General features: G+C 43.7%; 1 protein-coding gene across 1 annotated transcript in view; it reads right to left on the reverse strand.

Moving 5' to 3' along the window:
- PREX1 (phosphatidylinositol-3,4,5-trisphosphate dependent Rac exchange factor 1) overlaps positions 1-20,884 on the reverse strand; it is a 143,224-nt gene that overhangs the window by 69,119 nt on the left and 53,221 nt on the right. Inside the window, exons 2-5 of the mRNA XM_017832306.1 lie at positions 16,676-16,747; positions 12,314-12,436; positions 7,030-7,134; positions 4,168-4,269 (exon numbers count right to left, since the gene is read on the reverse strand). Coding sequence (XP_017687795.1) covers positions 4,168-4,269; positions 7,030-7,134; positions 12,314-12,436; positions 16,676-16,747 — 402 coding nt within the window. The remainder of the gene's footprint in view (positions 1-4,167; positions 4,270-7,029; positions 7,135-12,313; positions 12,437-16,675; positions 16,748-20,884) is intronic.

A 20,884-nucleotide genomic window follows, 5' to 3' on the forward strand; every position in this document is an offset into this window, starting at 1 on the left:
GAATGGAGAGGGAGAAGAGGGAGACAGGGAGTTAACCTTCCTTTATCCTGTTCTGCATCCACACCATCACCTTCCCATCCTTCCCTTTCCAAGTCCAGGCAGTGATTCACCAAGCCTGTGTGCGCCTCACTGCTGGGCTTTCCTTTCTAAGGGGATTCTGAATCTGGTCACTGCTCTTTGCATCCAGGCTTTTCTTCCCCTCCCAGGGCCAATGACTCTTCCCCACATGAAGCAATACATAATTACTGCCCTAATCGTCCCTGGAGTTGTGTACACACTGAGATATTTTTAAAGGATCAGAGGTGGAATGTGCATTTCTGGCTGGAGTCTGAGCAATTCCTTAACAGAACAGGGCTCAGACAGGGCACAGGCCCTGGGACAGCTCTGGGCTCTCAGGAGCCTCAGGGTGCAACAATCATGTGCTGCACATTCCTCCAGTGCTGGGAGGAAGGAGACAGAAGTGACTGCCTAATCCCCACCCCGATGGTGTGATTAACTCATGATCACCACTCCCCCAGGGTTTGCTTCTGGCTGACAGAAACGCTCTTTATTAAGGAAAAAAGGCTATTTTTGTTCAGAAACTGGTTTACAGAACAGCTGCTTTTACTCTTCAGCAGTAGGGTTCAGACTGGTTGCTTGAGTCCCCCAGGTTATTGGGGGACAGAGCTCGGGTGGGACAGAGCTGCCTTCATCCAAACCATTCTGCTGGAACACCAGGGAGTTCTCCAGCAGCACGTGCTGCTTCTGAGTGGCTCACACAGTTTATGCCCTCAAGGTCTGTGCATCCTTTTGCCTCTGCTTCCTTTCCTCTTCCCAAATGACAATGTCCAGCACAGTTTTGTTTTGCTTGAGCCTGGTCCAAGCCCCTTTCTCAATTAGAAGGAAGTAATTTACTGACCAGCAAATTCTACATGAATTTTTTTGCATGCTGTCTGAAGCAGGTAAGAATTGTATTAGGGGCAAAAATATTAATATCATTACCTCTCTATTTGTACAGAGATTATGAAATGCCATAGCTAGGTTGGAGTCTCAGCCTTCAAACCATTTAAAGGCTTGCAAATTAGACAAAAAGAAAGCAACCAAATTGCTTGAACTCAAAAAAACCCCAAAAAACCCCCACAAAACAAAACCAAAAGAAAACCCCAAACAACCAGAAAAGAACACAACCAAAAACCCAACCAAAACAAACAAAAACTGTTTACAGTCAGCCACTCCAAAGCTGCAAAGTTTGAGTCACAAAAACTGGGAAACTACAAATAGAACTGAAGTTTATCAATCACCATCATCTGAATCATTGTTCTGTCCCCACCATTTGCTAGTCAAAAAAACCCAAATATCTTCCTCAGAGGATGAGAAAATATAAGGTCACCAGTTGCAGGATGCCATACGGTTTTGGAAATTATTGTAATATACGCCCAAAGTGTGTCTGCACTTGGAGATATTCCAGCCTATTATTCCTCATTAAGTAACCCAAATCAGCTCCATGCCAGATGCTATTATCCTGAAGAGGAATACTCACATAAGATATTAATAAAAAAAATAGTTCAGCATTTAAAATATGTGCCTTGCTCTACTGCTCCGGTTGGCTTTCAAACACAGGCAAGTCTGAATTCCATGGTGGATACCAATTTTACCAAACCTACTGCTCAGCTACACTAAATACTTATGCTAAACAAGGTCATATCAAAGTTATCAGAAAATCTGGATGTTCACAAACTCTAGCTAAAAACAAAGGTAAAAGAGAAAAGTAGGCTAGCTCTGGTCTATCGCTTCTCTCATCAGCTGGAATACAACAGTATCTGTTTGCCCTGGGAATTAGATAAAATAAGATCCAATCCCCATGAATACAAACCAGCTATTTCAGGAGCAATAGCTGCAGTTCAGTAGCAAAGGGAGAGCAAACACTTAAATTGAGGGTTGTGCTATTTTTAAATCTATCTTTTTTTAGAGCTCCACTTTTCTGGTCCGCATGAACAGAACACAAACTGTGTTTTCCCTCAGCTGTTCTAATGTCTGAGACATTTGTGTCCACTCCAGTAATTTTGTGCTAGAAAGTATCAAACAAGTCTTGAACAGGACACAGTTTATTCATTATGAATTCACTACCTTTGAGAATCACAATCCACCACACTTTCTAATGGTCACTGGTACTTTCTGAGCTGAACAACCTCTAGTCATGGCATAATGTCACTGACTGAGGCAGATTTGCTGCCTAAACAAAACCTAATTCCCCTCAGTTTTTTTTGAAAGCTCGTATTTCCTGTCCAGGAAATTTCAAGTGGTGAACAGTGTGTCATTTCTATCGGCCTGGATACAAAAAGAAACCCAGAGAAGAATGGGATGCAGCACCAGGAGACTCTTGGTCAGAGCTCTTGCTGGAAGACCTGCCCTAGAGTGGCACCAAGGAATGGGAAAAGTTAAGCTGAAGAACACCAAAACACTATTGCATCAATGATGCTACTACCTTGTAATCAAAGGTGTGCATTTCTTTTAGGTGTGTTTCTGTAGTCAGTATTCTCATGACATTTGAGTAAAAGCCTAGAAATTTCAGAGGAATTTGTATTATTGGCAGCTTTTGTCATTCTGGTATTTTGAAGTGCTTTTAAAACAGCACAGAAGTTTCAATTTGCCAGTCAAGGTCCTGTCAGCAGACAGAAAGGTCTACAGATTATCCAAACTGATAGAAGCCTAGCACTCAATCATGCTTCCCAAAGATCTTAAAAATTAAGCAGGCCTAATTAGCAATGGGTGATTCAGCAACACAGCAATGCTAAAAAGAGAAAAAGCAGAGGCACTGAGGTGCAGAAGTAATAGATGAAGTTCTCTAAGACAGCCATGCATGTGCAGGGCTTAGAGCAGAGATCCCCAAACCATGTTCAAGAGATGACTGATGCTCTCTACCCTGCAGGGTCAGACCCAACACGGGAAACTACACTGACTTCAGAGCTACCACCAGCTCATCAAGGACACAGAGCAAAAGGTAAGAAATATCAGGTGCTAATAGTGATTTTTTGATTTCATTCAAAAAGTTCAGGAAATTTTGGGATAAAGCTGCTCAAAGATTGCTTTTAGATAACTGTGTAGGCAACAGAATGACTCCACCTGTACAAAAGACAAGTTTTGAAAATTTGGCTCTGAAAGCTGCAGTTGGATGGAAATAAATCATTTAAATATTTATCAGATGAAACAAGTAATTTACAATTTTCAGTGGAACAGCAGATGAGTATTGAGCCAAACAGCTTGTACCTACAAAACCCCTTCACCTGGGGAGGGGAAGGGCACAGCACTGCAACAGCTGTACAGGACACAGCTGGTTCACGTGCTCAGCCCGGGACCAAGAGCACCAGCTCAGCACAGAGCTCTTACTTTCTTCCAGAACTCAGAAAGGGACCTTTCTTTCCAAGTGTGAGGGAAGCTCCTCCTTTGTTTAATTAATTTCGTTTTAGTAGATGCAGTGTGACTCTGGCTGAGGAAGGGACTGACATCACAGAACACTGATGGCTGTCAGCCACAGAGTGTCCACAAGGCTGCTGGTGCTGCCAGCTGTCCCAAAAACTGCTTTCTCCTTTTCCCTCTCCTTGTCCTGACTTGGAGGGATGAGAGGCAACTTAGCTCTCTTCAGGTCTTTTATTCTTTAGCTGCTATGGTAAGAACACCAACACAGGGGCCAATTACTGCCACTTACAGTTCTCATTTCTGCAATCACACCCGTCCACTGGGAATCATCTGAGACAACCAAACAGTTTTCAAACAAGCTGACGAACAGCTGTCAGATGATACAGGATTTTGATCATTACTGACCTAAACACACTCAAAGCAGACACATTGTGATGAAAGACATATCCAGTTTGGAGTCCCCAGAGCCACCCAATCTCTCGGAACGTTGGCACGATTCTGGCTGAACAAAGCTTTACAGGAAGTGGCTGAAATAGCCCTCACAAGCCTTAGTAACATCTGAAGAGAACTGAAGTCAAAAGACCCTGTCTGGTCTACCCAGACCATTATAGGATTTAGCACCTTTTCACCTGCACCCATAAAAAACCACTTTCTTCAGAGATAGTCCAACCTTCAGGAAAGCAGTAGTAGCAACAGAAGTCAGGGCTAAAAAAATGCAGCATCACTCGAAGAATAAAACAACCATCTGGAGAAATACTTTCTTTGGTTTACCTTAAGCAGAAGTGGATATTTGCAAATTCTCTGAATTGGAGTCAGCAGATAACCCTCCAGTGGAATGTCTGTCGTCTTTCTGCCTCCCAAAAGCATACAACCCTATAATCCAAAAAGGAAAGAAATGTTACCTCAGACACAAAGCTTTCAGGTGCTCTTTGACATGATTCTGTATTCCTATAACATGCATTAAAGTCACAAAACACTTTGTCAAACCTAAGGTACAGGAAATGGCACTTCATTTACCACTGACATAGAGCCATCAACCCTGCAGCCATCGAGAGAAGAAAACTGGTTGTGGATAACAAGGCTGTGCAGAAAGGTATCATCTCAGAGAAATATTATACAGCTGGTGGCTTGAAAAATGTCATAACAGAACGATGGCAATCAGCAAACCTGGATGCACCATTACCTGAAAGAATTCAACCTACCCCCACAACTGGTATGACCATTTGGTTTTGTTCACTAGTTTTACACTATTGGTCCAGCAAACTCTTGAAGGCTAAAATAAAGCCTACTAACTAGCAATCATGTCATTAATTCTAGTCCAGCCCTTATGTCTGAAGGAAACTGAACTGGAATTGGAACAAATGACTCATCTGCATCACATCCACCAATTCTCTGGCAAAACATTATGCCTGAGCACAGCTGGACAAACAGCCTGGGTGCACTGGCTGCCTAAACCAGCACACGTGAACCTCCCAATAGATTATGGACATTCATTTCTCAGGATTAACATAAAGGGAAGTGTAAGAATTGGGTATGGCACTGGGAAAAAAAAAAACAAAAACATTTAATAGTCCTTGATCTGTCCTTATTTTGTTGCTATTGGCTGCTGCCAGAGACAGGTAGTGGATTCAGAAAGACTTCAAATCCACTTCAGATAAACTAGTCCACACTCCTATGTTCAATCATGAATATGGACTTTGCTCCAAAAATCACCCCAGCTGCAAACCTGTCCTGTCCACAGAAGCTGAAGTTAAATGCAGTTCAGCCAAGAAGGGCCTGCTTTGGGGCATCACCAGTAACATTTTCCCCTGTGAAATGTGTGCTGTGGCTCAGATACATTCTGAAATTTAGTGGGTTTTTGGCTGTAGTTCAACAATCCTTCTCTTCAAGGAATGTTCACAGACATCATACATAAAATCTCATTAGTCCTAACTGGTATTTTTACAGACAATTGTCTGTAAAATAACCCCTCCCCAGGCTATTCTAGATCTCTGGCATTGGCTACCAGCTCACAATGCTCCCTGTCCAATTTTCCAAGTCTCGAGTGATTCAGTCCTTCCCATCTCTTCTTTCAGCCCTCTCTCTAGCTCTGGGCTCAAAACTGCCCTTTAACACTTACTGATTTTTCAAACACATTCCCACATTTTCTGTTTCAGCAGCTGTGAGGGGGCAATCAGGCCAAATCTACCCTCACAAGCAAAGCTTTGTATTTTAACACTGCCTTCCCTGCACAGTGGCATTATAGGAGGCAGTGGAGAAGGGAGGGCAGGCCTGGAAGAAATTACAGCAGCCACAGCAAAGTAGACACTTCAGTGCAGCCTCTCTTCCCATATTTACTGCTATTTTAAGACTCTCTTGGATTCAGGTGCTGCAGCAACCCACAGCAGACAGTGTGACATCTTCTGTGTGCCTTGTAATCAGCTTGCCAGCTGCTGCCAGTAACACAGACAGGAGGCTTTGTCAATCCACTGGACGTGGAGAACGTTCTGAGTGTTGGGAAGGACAGTGTTTACATGTAATTTTTCTCCTCTTTCTCAAGTTTCCCTCAACAGAAGCACCCAAAGAACCCATGAACAAGGAAAGGGTCATTTGGTGACTCAGAGTAATGGCTTAACAAGGTTCATTAAAACTCAGACATGACAAAGAGACTCTGCCTACCCATCAGCATGAGGGCTTGTCCCTGTTGCTCCCTCTGAGGCCTGTATTTTGTGGCTAAAGGAATGCTCTGGCCCTGCTTGTGACTGACATTTATGCAGAAGTTTTCTTTTGCTGTACTAAATTGGGAAAGAGCAGACCTTTGGCAAAAGTCTGAAAGAAGAGCAGAAGGACAAGCAGAAAGAAGAGCAGGTCCTTGGCAAAAAGACAGCCTTTTACTTCACAGAATTTACTAGAAAAAAGTTGATGTGCCTCACCTATGTGCCAACCCCATTCCAGATGCCATGCATGCACAGGGGCAAGCAGAATGGGGGCGAAAGTAAGGAGGAGAAACAACCAAGAAAAGAAAGAAAAATAAGAAATGTTGGGCAGAAGGCACCCTCCACTGGTTGTTTCTCCTCCCAACACAGACTCTTAAGAGGCATTTGAAGGCTGCATGGCCACAGTCCCTCCCAGTGTAGATCCACCATGGCTTGGATGGGGAGTTGGGTCACTTTTGATATAAGCAGCAACGATGCAGTCAAAACAATTCATCCAGACTACATTTCCTGCCCACAACTGGACTCATGGGGAAAAGCGTGTCAGAAGCAGGTCACGTTTTTCTGGTGAGCCTGCAGATGGTGAATTGGTTAGAGAACTGAGCAGGGAATCAAATCCAATGGGAATTAGCCTCAGTCCTGCTGCTGACTTATTGCATTACTCTATTAACAATCTGTGCTCATTTTTTCTGTTGCTTCTTAAAAAAAAATCATAAAAAAAAATCTTCTCTGTTTCCCCTGCACTCACTAACACCAGAGGGGTGCTCAGTTCCGTGCCTCAACTCACCAGTTACCTCAATGCCCATCCAGCCTGAGTGCTCCATACCTGGAATGGATCCTTACCTGCAAAATGCCCAGCATTCCTGGGATACCAAAGGGTTATTATGAGTACAGGGCATAGTCAGATTGTTAAGTCAAGAGTGCTAGAGAAGGTGCTTACCAGGAGGAATGTTCTCACTGTTGGGATCTTGTTCAACTCCATCAGCAGTCTGAGTGCTTTCTCGTGGTTGCTGCAGTACTCCTCGTACACAAAGAATTTGTCTTTCTGCAGGGAAAAACAGAGGAACTTATTGACTCAGACACAACTTGAGAGGATATTTTCCACAGTCTGATACCAAATTCTTTACAAATATGGGTGCACTCCAAGTGGCATTAGGGTTGGAGTTTTCATGAAGCATGTGACACTCCTCTAATGTGAATAATGTATACAGGTGTTCCACTAACTCCTGGCTTAACTCTGCTCTAAGTCAACAGAAGCTTTCTGAGCACTGAGACTTCCAGCACTTTTCCTCTTAACACATCAGTGAGATCACAGATATTCTTTGCTGAAAGGAGGGATTTTGCTATCTCAGGGATACTTGTATGTGTGTTCGGATGTTCCACGAGAGTAACCGGAAGCAAAGAAAAGCCAGGAGCAAGAGGGATGATGTTTCTGAGCCATGCTGACCACTCCTAAAGGAGGAAGAAACACAGGTGGCTGGGAAGAACCAAGGCCTGGAAGAAGCTCAGAGACCTGGAGAGGAACTATAACACAAAGCAAGCAGCTGGAAACTCCCTGCCTTTCAGGGGTGAGGGCCAAGCCCCAGTGAGTTGGTTGGTTCACTCTGTGTTCTGAAACAAGTGGCAGACAACACCAAACAGCTGTCCATAACAGTTTCCCTAACTGGAAGAATTTCATGAAATACACACAAAATAACCAGCATATTTAAAGAAAGAGAAAGGCAGCTTCAGAACTAGATTGAGGTACTACTTACACAGGGACATGTCACAGCCACCAGCACATGCTGGAAGGAAATCCCCTGCTAAGAAACAAGGGTCAGCTGGCAGGTCAGGGGCAGCAAGTTCTGCTCTTTTGAGCTCCAGATTCAAAGACAGTGCAACAACTTCTCTCTAAAACAACCGGAGATGCTGAACCCATTGCAAACACCAGGTATCTGGAAACACTGGAGTGATTCAAAAAAGGAGTAACAACTATTTCCATGCCTGAGCAGATGAGGCAAGAGGTGAGTTGATCCTCTCAAGGCTGGTGGGACTGGCTGAACCTTCAGCAGTGATGTTCTGGGGTTCCAGCATTGCATCCACCAGGATAAAAAGGGGTCATAACAGTGTAGTACGCTTTAGGCAGGTTGAACAATTCAGAAGCCAAAAAAACCCCACCATTTTCTGGGTGTTTCTCACAAGAGCAGTTTATTTTCTGCATTTAGCCACAATGCAGTGCCATACAGAGCACCCAGACAGGCTACTTTGCATATCAGAAGTCATTTCAATGCAATAGTGTGGAACTCTGTCAGGGGTAGTATGTGAGGTCTTCCAGAGCTACACCTCAAGGGCACCAAGCCATGCAGCAAATCCCCTCCATAGTTTGCTGTTATATTCACATCAGGATCCCAGATTGAAAACATTCTACCTGGACCTCTCCATCTCCCCAGAACTTGGAAGTTAATTTTTTTTGAGTGATTTGGCTCCTAGCACTCCTAAGCCTTCCTGAGTTAGCTGAAGATCTCTGCAGCATCTAACTACTTTTAAGATAGCTCATACTGATCCAAGCAAAAAACTACTGCCAACTGAAGGAGTTCTGTAACATGAATCCATGGGAATACAGCTGCACTCCCTGGGTATTCCCTTTGCTATTGTCATATGGAAAAGAAATTGAGTTAATGTTAGTTGAGGAGAATTTGACATTCTAGTCAGATGCTCAGAGGTAGAGGTACATGCACAGGGACTGTAAAACACTTTGGGGTTTGGTTTATCACTAATCTGATGAATTGTGTTCCCCTCCTTGTACTTCCAAAGAAAGAACTGAGAATAAATATATGTATGTCCAAACACAAGAACAATAGTACAAAGCAAATAAAACAGCAGTCACAAAGGGTAGGGTGCAAAGAGCTGGAATGCACACGTGCAAGACTTTTATCCTTCATCAGCAGCTGTTCAGTTGCTACTGGGAATACTGGGAATACTGGAAAGCTGCAGAGAAACAAAGGCTCTGGTCACCAGATGCAGGAAAAGGCAGGGCTTGGTCCATAACACAATAGAAAAAAGTCAACAGGATTGTTGTCACCCATAAAAACTAGAGTTACAGAATAAGACAGATATCCAAGTTTCTCCCACATTTCCTCCTCTCGCCCCCTCTCAGCTCCAAGGAAGCACACCAGCACCATGCTCGAAACTAAAAATAGAGCCATTAACACGACAGCATCCGCTACATCAGTGCACACAAAATGTCACTGCCCAGGTTTCTGACTGCAGCTCTGAGTGCCTGGAGTTTGGGAGGTTATATTTAGATCATGACAAAACCCCTCTGCTAAAGCTCGAGGCAGCACAATAATTGCACACACACCAGAGCAGTCCCCTCAGCCCTCCCCAGCTGTGCCGAACGCCGGCGACTCACAAATATGAGAACTATGCTGGAAATGACTCAGTGGCTCAAGTGTTTAATTTCCTCCCTGGGTGACAGTCAGTCCTGGGCTCTCCCCTTGCCTGGGGAGGAAATTATCAGTTACCTAATTACAGATGTTAGCTCAGGAATTCTGAACCTGCAGTTACTCTAGGTTAAAGTGCAATTATGGTCAGAGATGGGCCCGCATAAAAATGGCACCTTCTTACTCAGCAAATCTGCTGGACACACAGCAAGACCTCCTGATTTTGGTAAGTCTGTACTGTTCTTTGTTTGGTTAAAATAAATCTTTAACCAATAGTCTGTTCTCCCAATATGTTATTTTGGGTCCATTAGAACTGCCCACAAATTAGTACAAATTTGAAAACAGTTTTGACTAGAAAAAAAAACAAGTAAAGCATTTGGAAAACTGTAACCATTTTATTTGGACATATTTTTAACAAGGCATGGCATTTTCTTGTTTCAAAGCAGGCTGAAACCAACTCTGTCAACATGAAAAACCCAAACAGAAGACATAATTCTCAACGAAACAAGATCCCTGATGACTTAGACAGTAAAACTGATCACTCATGCAACACTGCTCCTAAAAAATTAGCATAAAACACATTTCCCTTGAACTAATTTCTAGCTAATATGTCACCAAACCTCTGGCAATATCAGAAAGGAAGGATCTGGCAATTCCCTGCCCTCCTGCTCCACAGTCATGTTTTCCTGACCTGCACAGCTGAGCTGTGGTCACTGCACAGTCAGTGGATGTGCTCTCCCTTCCTTGACTGTTCCTTACTCAGACTAGAGGTCCCACACTGCTCCTAACGATATTCCTACATTCCTTAAGGAAATTACGGATGAGATCAGCTTTTTCCACATATTCTGAATTAAATATATATTCTACTTCCATGTGCATAAGCTGCTTCTCCCAGGGGGACCCTGGAACAGTTGGGGTGCCTATTATTGGCACTGCACTCCACAGACAGCGACGTGAGCTCCTCTCAGTCACACTGACTATCAGAAGACCAATTCTCACCAGCACTCACTCCTGTGCACTGCAGTTTCATAACTCCTGTATTGCTTCATCTTGGATAAGTAAGGAATATTCCATAATTGTAATTCATAATTATAATTTAATAGTAATAAATGCAAAATGGTACGTTTGTATACAAGAAAACAGTGACAGTGACTACGTATCTCAGGCCTTGCACTCAGTCCAACAACTGGAAGTAAACATTTTGGGTTTTTCAGCACCACTTCAACCCAGCAGCCAATCTGACAGCATCACCCTCTAGTTCTGACAGTCTCCCTAATAAATATTAACATATTAATATAGTATATCTTGTTCATAGCCAGTGATTCCAGTGGGTGGTCAAGGCTTTAACTGAGTTCACCAGTAAGTTTTTCAGCAGCTGACAGTCATTTCTCACATCTGATGCAATTCTGGGGCATGGTCTCAGTATCCCACTTTCCGATACTATTTTAATAATTGTCACAGCATAAATAAAAATTAAACAAGGAGGGTAGTTGGTGAAGCTCCAAGTAATGAATGGCTGTATAACTGCTGCCCACTCAAACCTGATGAACTGTGAAAGCATGAATTTTGATTATGAAAGCCTAATAGAACACATTTTGATAGGAAATGGGCCTGTGGCTTAATGGAGTTAATAAGAATTTGAAGAAATGGCTATTATGTACTTGCTTTCTAATTTTCAGCCATCTCAGGAGGGCTGCTCCAAGTGAAAAAAATGTGCAATTTCTAATTATGTTACATGTAAATTAGGTAACTTTGCATTTAAATTATTCCAGCCTGTAACTCAGTGTATGCAATTGGTCTTGCAAATGCAGCATGGTCTGTACACACGTCAGTCAAGACGAGGGCACACGGATGTGACTGAAATCAGGCCAAGCGAGAAACAAACCCAAAATCTACCACAGGAACAAGTCCACAGCATAAGAAACAAGTGACAAGGAGAGAGGCAGTGCAGGATCAGCAGCTGCAATTGCAGGGTCCCTGTTGGGGGTCTGTGCTCTCCTGGATCAGGGAGCAGCACCTCAGAGCAGATGAGGACGGACACAAGATCATGTCATGGCTGTACAGCAGAACAAGAACCAGCTGTCAGGCACAAAGCCAGAGGATACCACAGTAATGCACCAAAATGTCCTAAATCACCTGGCAGAGTGAATTTGTGTTGTAGGAGTGCTTTCCCTTCTGTGTCTGGCATCCTGAGCCTGCAGTAGGAGTTCAAAAGCCACACTGGATCTACTTTGGAGCTACAGAGTGCAGGTACTCGTTTGTTCCATGCTCAAAGTCTGGGTGTTGTAACTTGTGCTTCATTTCAGCAAGATAAACCCTCTCACACTGCCTTTCATTTACAAACAAATGTATGCACAGACACCAACTACTGTAAATGATGTACCGTCCTTTGGGTTTAATTTTTACCTTCATGGGTTTCAATTTTTTAAAATTTTACAATACACACAATAATTCTTCATTTACTTGAAATTAAGCTGCTTTTTTGAAACATTTGGGACCAAAGCAGACAAATTCTCAGCAATAAAGTGTGATCAGCTGGGTGAGAAAAAAAGGAAAAAAATTCAATGGGAAAAGGAAGAGTTTCTAAAAATACACTGTTGTTTAGCTGAGTTTGATGTGGTGCCCATTGTTCTAATTCACAAGTTCTCATTCACAAATTTTTTCCCACCCTACCTACAACCTTCATACAACACACATTGTCATAGTATTGCTACAAGCCTTAGAGATTAGGACTTACTGAGGGGCAGGAGAGCTTATGACAGGAAACTGCATTCGCAGATAGCATTAAGTCATTGTACTTACAAATTTTAAGAAAACATTTCCCAGTTCATGCTGAGACTGAGGTTCTGGTTGTAAACAAAATTCCAGGGCAGCCAGGAACTCCTTGTGAACACCAAGAATGTCTTCAATGTTAGAAAATAAGATCTGAAATATAACAAGAAAAACATTGCTAGTTTTAATACATCTCAGAGTGTTTGGTTAAGTAGTGGCACCAAAATATTGTGGCTCTAGACTTGCCATGATAGGACGCAAAGCACAGACAGGGACTTGTACAGAGTGAAATACACCATATTTGCCCCTTTCCTGGCCCTCAATGGAAATCTTTATTGCTCCTGAAGCACCTGCTGTAAATGAAGGTTATCTTTTCAGACCCCTGAGCATGATGAATGCGAGCAACCTCCTTCAAGTCTACAGAAAATTTCCTATGAGACCAGCCACGTAAATGGAGCCACAAGGACCAAACTCACTTTGCAGGACACAAAAGCAAAGTGCCTTTCCTTCCCACACATCAGAAATCCCTTCCTGGAAGAAAAGGACTCAAAGTTCTTACACACAAAGGTGTACCTGTACAGAGGGGACAAAATCTCTGCCACATGGGAAGCAGCATTTCACCGACCCAAGAAAAGAATAGTGTACAATCCTCCCAAACCTCAAGAGCAGGACCTTAGAGCTCCCTTTCACTGAGCTTGGTGGTTCCAAAGGCACAGGGAAAGAGGCCCCTGGTTCAGCCCTGGACTAAAAGGTAATTGTGACAGTTATGTGATCCCTGGGACTGGAATATATGTGTGCTAAGGGGGATAAACTGCCAGGGTGAAAGTTGCTATAAACACATCAAATTTATAAGTCTTAATCGTTTTCATACAAAATAGAAGAAAGTGTGAATCCACATGTAGGAGATGGAATGGTACCTACAGAGGGGGAGAAGTCCTGATGTACAGTGACAGCCACCACTACTGGCAACCACTGGAGGGAAGCCTGAAAGGGTAGAGGAAATCCTGGAGTCTGCAGTGACACACACACATTGCAGACAATGTTTCTACCACTTTGCTTTAATCACAACACTTGCAAAGAGAAGATCTGCAGTGCAGTCAAACCAGCTTTCACTTTGGAAGAAGACTCCTTGGTCTGGCTCAGAGAGGGGGAGACAATTCTCTGAACCCCAAAGTGTGCAGCCTGGCAGAGCCAGCCTTCATCTTCCTGGCATTTGGTGTGGGAAGTGATCGAGCCTCACATCCTCCAAATGATTCCCAGTATCCCTCCTCTAACACTAAATGCTTCAGCTTTATGCACTGGAATTTATTCACTGGACGTGACACTGACTCAACCTGGTGGCTGATGATGTGGCAGCAATTCAGAGGAACAATAATCTGTAAATTAAGTCTAGTCATAGGAATGAAACCTCAATTCCTGGTTTATAACCAGTTTCTCTCTGGTTTAGCAGGAGTAGACTAGATCATGAATTCAAGGAGCCTTCCTCTCTGCAGGTACCCAGGTTCAGCTCTCTACCTTCTGTTATTCAAGGATGGAGAGAGTATTTCTCTCAAACTCCTGCAAGCTGGATGTGTGTGCAGAGCAAAGCCTGTTGCATGTTCCTTGTCTTTGCTCCCCTCTCCCTTCAGGAATGCTGAGACATGTAGTATGCACCATCATTAATGCATGTTTGCGTCTCAGAGCTCCTTTCTAGCCCTCAATAAACTAAAATATTCCAATGCACTGAATTTGCACTGATGGGCTCTGAAGCCAAGAAAAGGTCAGGGAGCTACAAACCTGCTCCCAGAAAACTTCCTGCACTAATTCAAGCAGAGCCTACAATGGTTCTGTCACATGGCTGGAAGTGATGTGATGACAGGGCAGCCCCTGCCTGCATGGCTTTGCCAGAAGCTGTGCCAAAAAGGGATTAACAAGCAAGAGGCAAACATCTGTCAGGGATGATTTTATCCTTCAGGAGCAGCCTTCGGGGGGTGTTTTTTTGATCCAAGGAGTATCTGTGCAATCTAATGAGTTCTCTGGTGATCAGCAGAGCTCTGCTTGCAGCAGAATTTGCAGACAAGAGTCACTTGAAAATCAGGGCAGCAGACAGACCTTGACTGCACCTGCTCCTGTGTCTAAGGCAGTTCCCACCCTTGTGCCCACCTTCCCATTGTACTGCCTTCAGCCTGCTGTATCAGGGAGGTGACAGCACAGTACTAACAGATCAGGAGAGTTATTCCCACATGAGGCAGCATATAAACTAAAACCAATTTTTCTGGTTTGATGTTGCTGCAGCTGTTAATCACTGGAGAACCTGCAAAATCTGGGCCTGGCACAGGACTCAGTTTAGCCCTTCTGGAAGGGGCTACAGTGGCCAAAGATTACTGAAATCTCCCATGCTTAGCTCCAGCTGCAGGAGAAACCTGCAAAAATAATAGTGGGAGCAATAACCCAAATTAGCCTCAAGGGCACTTTCTCCTTTTGCTCAGAGGTGAGTGACTGCCAGAATACCCTGTATTTTCCTCTAGACATTTCTGCTGCATGAAGAAAGGGAGGAAAAGACAGGCTTCTCCTTACATGAGCTGCCAAACCATTTTTACAGTCTCTGCTACCATCAGCCACCTCACCTCTGGTGACTCGAGACACATAATATCAGCAGGGAGATTATTAGAAGATCCAACACCACCTTGCTTTTCCCATGTCTACCAGTAAGAAAGGAGAAAAAAAGGAGGGAAAAAAGTACGAGTATCTTCCAACTGCAGGAAAAACTATTAAATTATTTGGCATAGTGGGAGATGGAGAGTGGAAAGAGGAGATAATATTGAATACATTCCTCTGATCAGAAAAACTGTGACTTTGTCGTTCTATTTCACCAGCAATAGGCATAGGCCCTTTACTACTGAAGAGAAGCTCTGTTATTGAAGGCTGGTTATTGTAATAACAAGAATAAATGAGGTCTCACAGTGGCCTCAAAAAGACCCCCCAAGCACTTCAAGAATGACACAAAAATGAATCGGTACTTCCCCAGAGAAGTGTGATGAAACTTCAAATACAAATACATTTAAATCAGCAGAGAAAATATGCATTCTTCTGCACGGGTTTTGTGGGCACTGTATCTGATTATATGGCAGTCATAATTAATATTCATTTTGATGATACCTGAATAATGATAGGATAATAATTTTCATCAGCACCTGCAGCTGCTTGCCAAATTGGCAAATAGTTGTGTAGGTTTATTTGCAAGCAGACTCACTTTTTGCACACAAGATCTATTGTAACTAATCACTTGTCTACTTTTTCTTCAGCCAGGCCTGAATTTACTTCAGACACTGGATGGTGAGTTTTTGGGGACTGGGGATTTCTAATTCTGTAGACAGCAAGAGGCTGAGCTCCACAAAGCTGCTATCAGTCTTGCTCCCAGCCCCTTCTGATGCCAGCCAGACAACAGCACTCCTTGCTGGCCTGACAGGCAGAGCAGGGCTGGAGCACCTGGGACAGCCAGGGAACACTGGGCCAGGAAATGCAGGAACCAGCACTGCCTGGTGTAACACCTACTGCTGCTGCCCTGCTCCCACAGGTGTACAGAGCAAAGCTCCTGCTGATGGAGGAGCTTCAGGACCAACGGCAGGCCCAGTAAACCAGCCTGCAGTGGCAAACAAACTGCACTGTCCCACTCATCAGCAGGGTTCACCTGCACGAGTGTACAAACAGGGCTTTGCTTTCACACGTGTACAAGGTGAGGTTTTAAGCCAAATTACTACAAGACAGTGTTGCTTATATTTATAAGCATAATGAACAAGGTCCTCTGTGACCATAGGCACTAGAGAGGCCAGTAACTCACAGTTCTGTTTCCATGTCCCTTATCTCTTTCCAGTGCAAATTTCATGCAGGAACCTCCTCACACAAGGGTCTCACACTTAGTCCTCCCACAAGAACCCAAATTCCTTTCCACTAGAACACAAAGCATTCCTGCCTCCTTTTCACAAGCCCTATCAATTTTAGAGTAGTAGAAGACAGCAGATATGAATTGGTTAACTGAACACTGTCAGGTAAAATGGCCAAGGACTGTGCATTCCCTGCCTTTCCTCTCAAAGACACTGAAATGGCCTCTCTGTCCTCTACTCACCATTTCACAAATCTTGCCAAAAGTTAGTATCTCTGACAACACTGCACTGTTGCCAAATTTTACTGAAATTAGCTGGTGAGATGAAAAATTGCTGGAAGACGACAGCTATAAGAATGGGCAAACAGATTGACAGATAAACTGTCAACATGAGCTCTTTCCCTTAGGGAACCAGCTTAATAATAAGCATCAATATGACAAGAGGGTATTTGATATTCATATCCCTGAACCTGGCCTTTCATTGCATATTATCTTCCCTACCAAGAAAATGAGGAAGACAGAAGAAATACCTTAACATTCTCCTCTGTTATGTACTTCTCAGCTTTGTCCACAGCATTCTGGCGGATCCGGTGAAGAAATGCCTGCAGAGATAAAAAAAGATGATGTTTAAACGGCTTGATACAGTTTGATTTCACTAGTTTACATCCTGTAGGTTTCCATCAACACAGTGTGGCTGATTACCTTTAAGACCTAGAGAATGTAAACATTAACCAGCTCCCCATCACAGATGGGAGGGCTGCAGACAGGCACCACCAAAGACATTTCCTACAACGCTGTTGGGCTTTGCCTGGCAATAAACGTCTTCCCTTTGTTGAAACTTTTAGACTTAATTATCTTTTACTACCAGCAGACTGCAGCAGGGTCCATTTGCTCTTTCTTTGAAGGTTCCCCTGTCTCTGGGATGCAGCTGTGCCCAAGCACAGTGAGATGTGTGTCAGCAAAGGACTGCGAAGAACAACAAAGGGACATTCACACTGCTGGAACTGAGGCACATCAGAGCCTTGAGCTGGGGCTACAGATGATTTCAACAACCTCAGTACGTGGAGCAGGGAAATGGAAATCACCAGACAGTGCCTGGGATACATTATCCTGTTCACTCCATTTCATTTGGTTAAACACAGACAAAACAACACTGGAACTTTTCACTTAGGTCACGCTTCCCCTTCCCTCAGCTCTGCAGCCAAGTCAATAAAAAGCTCCAGGCCAGATACAAATGGACAGTGATCTGAATATCAGCCTGTAAAGCATAACTCTGGCTACAGGACCTACTTGCATTTGCACTGAACATACCCACAACATATTTGAGTCAGTGAGAAGGGTTTAGCAAAGAACACTGCAAGGGATTTCTACCTGAAGGCTCCACTGGTTTAGCAACCGTTGGCTAAAGGGCAGAACTGAGAGCAAAGAATTTTGTTTTCCACAGGCATCAGCAGAGATGCAAATATCTGCAGGTGAGACTGAAGGGAAGCTGGAGAGGACAGAATCTGCTGCAATAAACTACATGACCTGTGCACAGAAGGGCAGAGGGTTTTCCTCTCTGTTCTTCTCAGTGGTTTCTAACTTGCCTCCCACACAAAGCAGTGAGCCCTGGGGAGTGCTGTGAACAAGGATGAAAGGAACTTTTCTTACCCACCTGACACAGCAAGGGGAAGCGGGTCATGTCTTTGTATTTATGGCACAAAGCAGCTTTGTTACAGCTTGATAATAAAAGGCTTTTAAAAGTTGAACTATTCCTGAGCAATGTCCATGTCAGCTGGTGCATACTCAGCTTTTGCTTTTTGCCTTTGGCTTGTTGGGATTGGCAGCAGCCTACAACCTGATAAGAAGTGATGTCACTGGAGCAAACCTGGAGCTTGCAGAATGCCTTTGCCTGTGGTGTTTTGTTTGGAAGACAGTGAACACGTCCTTCTGCCTGACTTCCAGCACTAACAGGGGCACATCTCTGTTCCTGCTTAGCCATGGCTCTCTATCAGTCATAAGCCATTTTCACTTTATAGGACAGGCACCAATAAAAGTAAGATTAATTAATGAGGCACAGAGACCCTACATTTGGGTTTGGCCCTGGATTTTCAACATGCTTTTGAATAAATTTCAAGGACTATAACCATGTTGCTCCTCTGGTATTGCTAAACAGGAAGGAGATCTTGTCTAGATTCCAGCTAGATATGGAGAGCTTGGAGGAGGCTGGGTGGACTAAGAAGTCTGAAGAACAGATTCCTGCATTAAAGGGACAGGACACAGGTGCCAGCAGCAGAAGAGGCTTTTTACAAAAACCAGTCAGTCCACCTTGCCAACAATGGGGCCAGGAACCCAGGCAGGGAACTGGCTGAGGTGAAGTGTTTGCTGGTGACTAATGATAGGAGGGTTGGCAGGAATAGCTGCTGCCCTCCCACTTCAGTGTGGGGGGAGACAGCAGAGCATCAATAATCAGGCATCTGAGTTATACAAGGTAGCATATCACACTAAAGTCACTCATTGTCAAAACATAAGCCAAGCAGAGGTTTTTCCTTGCTTTAATCACATCTCTGTTTGGACACAACAAATCCAATTGGAATGATCAATTAATCTACACAATTAGCAGCTCCACTGGTGACTAATAGTTACCTGTACATCAGTCCCAGTATGATGGGTCTAATAATAGACAGCTGTACACAGAAGTGCAAATCACATTAGCTGTTACAGGCCAGTCAATAAAAAAGTGGAGACTGTGTTAATCTAAAAAACAGCTTTTCTGTGACGCTTGTCTGAAAAGATCACTCAATGTCAGCAGAAGAAAGAGAGAAAAGGGGAGAGAAAAAATTAAAAAAAGAAAAAGAAGAGAGAACAGCATAGAAAAGCAGAGACAGAGGAGAAAGGATGAAAGACATAAGAGGGAAACAGGCAGTGAACTTTGTAGATAGCCCATCAAATCTCCTACAGCCTCTGATTTGCCTTGATGTAACAAACAGCAGTCTCTCCAGTAATAATAAAACATGACAGCTACAAGAGATTTTGGTCCTAGAAATTTAGTAATCTGCTTTCCAAAGTGCAATTCCCCCCAGATTATCAAAACTCAGCAGATGCAGAACTATTTGTTTCCCAATTTTCAATACCTTCTCAGGTTCAAGAAGAATCTTTTGCAACACAGTCATTCAAATAAAAAGTATGATAAACACAAGCTATTAAACAGCAGGCTCGTGGAGCTAATGCTGCATGCCCTGTTCACATGGCAACCCCACTTTCTTTCCAAACAATTTCCTGCTTGGAAAAAGCAGCCCCTTTCCCAGAGATGGTGTTCTGACATTCAGGTCAGTGTTTCCCAAACTTCTCAAGTGATTTTTTTATGCTACTTGTTTTATTAGGGTCTAAGCTCATCTGTATCAGCACCATCTCTCTAAACACCTGGTGACACAGACTGCAAGACCCATTACACAAATAGCATGCAACTCCTTTTGGGAAGGGAGTGCTATGATCTTTTATTAGACCCGTTGATTTAGCTGGAAAATCAGAGAGTTATTTGGACCAGGACATGACAAAAGTGATGCCAAAAGAGAGAAGGTGGTCGTGGTGAATATTAGAAAACCTGCTGTACCTGTATCTTATTTATATTCCAAAACATTGTATTAAAGAGGACATACTGTTATTAAAGAGGAATCTGTTGAAGGCTCTTCTGGCCACCTAAAAAGTTACTGGGGAAAATGCTCTTTCTGGCTGCTCCAACCTACATCTATGGTTTCAAGGGATCTAGTCCTTGCCATTTTCATGAGGAACTTTCAGTCCATCAGTACAACCCTTTTCAACTGCAACACTTCACATCTCCATAAAAATGAACTCCTGAGCCTCCAGGGATATGTGGAAGCACAGGGGTCAGCTTTCTTGGGGGATCTTGAAAAACATCCCTAGGACTTGGGGACTCTGCAAGTCATTTCTAGGACGCTGCAGGACGGTCACGATCACCCCTGCACCGCAATCAAGAGCAGAGCTCTCTTCTGGGGCGTGCTGGTGGTTCCCTCCCCTTCCAAACTAGCGGGGATTACTGAAACAACCACCAACTGCAGGTCACCAAGACACTCCTGGAGTGCTGAAACAGGCAACAAAAGTAGGCTCTGCTTCCTTCTGTCTGCCTGCTGGACGCTGCTCAGGACTATAAGGCTAAAGATTTCACAAAAAACAGGGCTAAGAAGCTGGCAGAAAACTCCTTGTCTCCCCTGCCATCCCCAGTGCTCTGCTGTGCTCACACTGGGCCAGGTCCCTGAGCAGCCCGAGCTGTTTGCTTGCACAGCACAGGAGGAGAGAAGGACTGGCAGAGCCCATGAGTCCATAACAAAACCAGGTCATGGCACAGTGCAGGGAAAAACCAGGAAACCAGGCTGAGAAATTTTCATTCTCCTGATCGAGATTGTAAAGGTCCCGTCTTCCATGTTAACGTGCTCAGTGTTAGGAAAACAGTCCACTGAGGATTTGTTTTCGCTTAAAGTTCTGCTGCTGCATCAACATAACATTTATTTGTGCACTGTGACTTGCTGCCCTAAAGGTCTGTTACTTCCAAACTCAGCAGGACACAGCTGATGCTCCTCATGACATGCATAAACATAGTTTATAGTTTGTCTTACAGTACAAATGCCTTGCAGGATTCAAGCAAATCTATGACAAACCAGAATGAGCAGAGTGAAATGCTTCCTTTCAGCACCACATCATGTTGACTAAGTTTCTTCCAGTAAATACTAACAGAAACTACA

This window comes from Lepidothrix coronata, unplaced genomic scaffold (assembly GCF_001604755.1).
Source record: "Lepidothrix coronata isolate B3197 unplaced genomic scaffold, Lepidothrix_coronata-1.0 Scaffold201, whole genome shotgun sequence".
In the NCBI taxonomy this organism is placed as follows: Eukaryota; Metazoa; Chordata; class Aves; order Passeriformes; family Pipridae; genus Lepidothrix; species Lepidothrix coronata.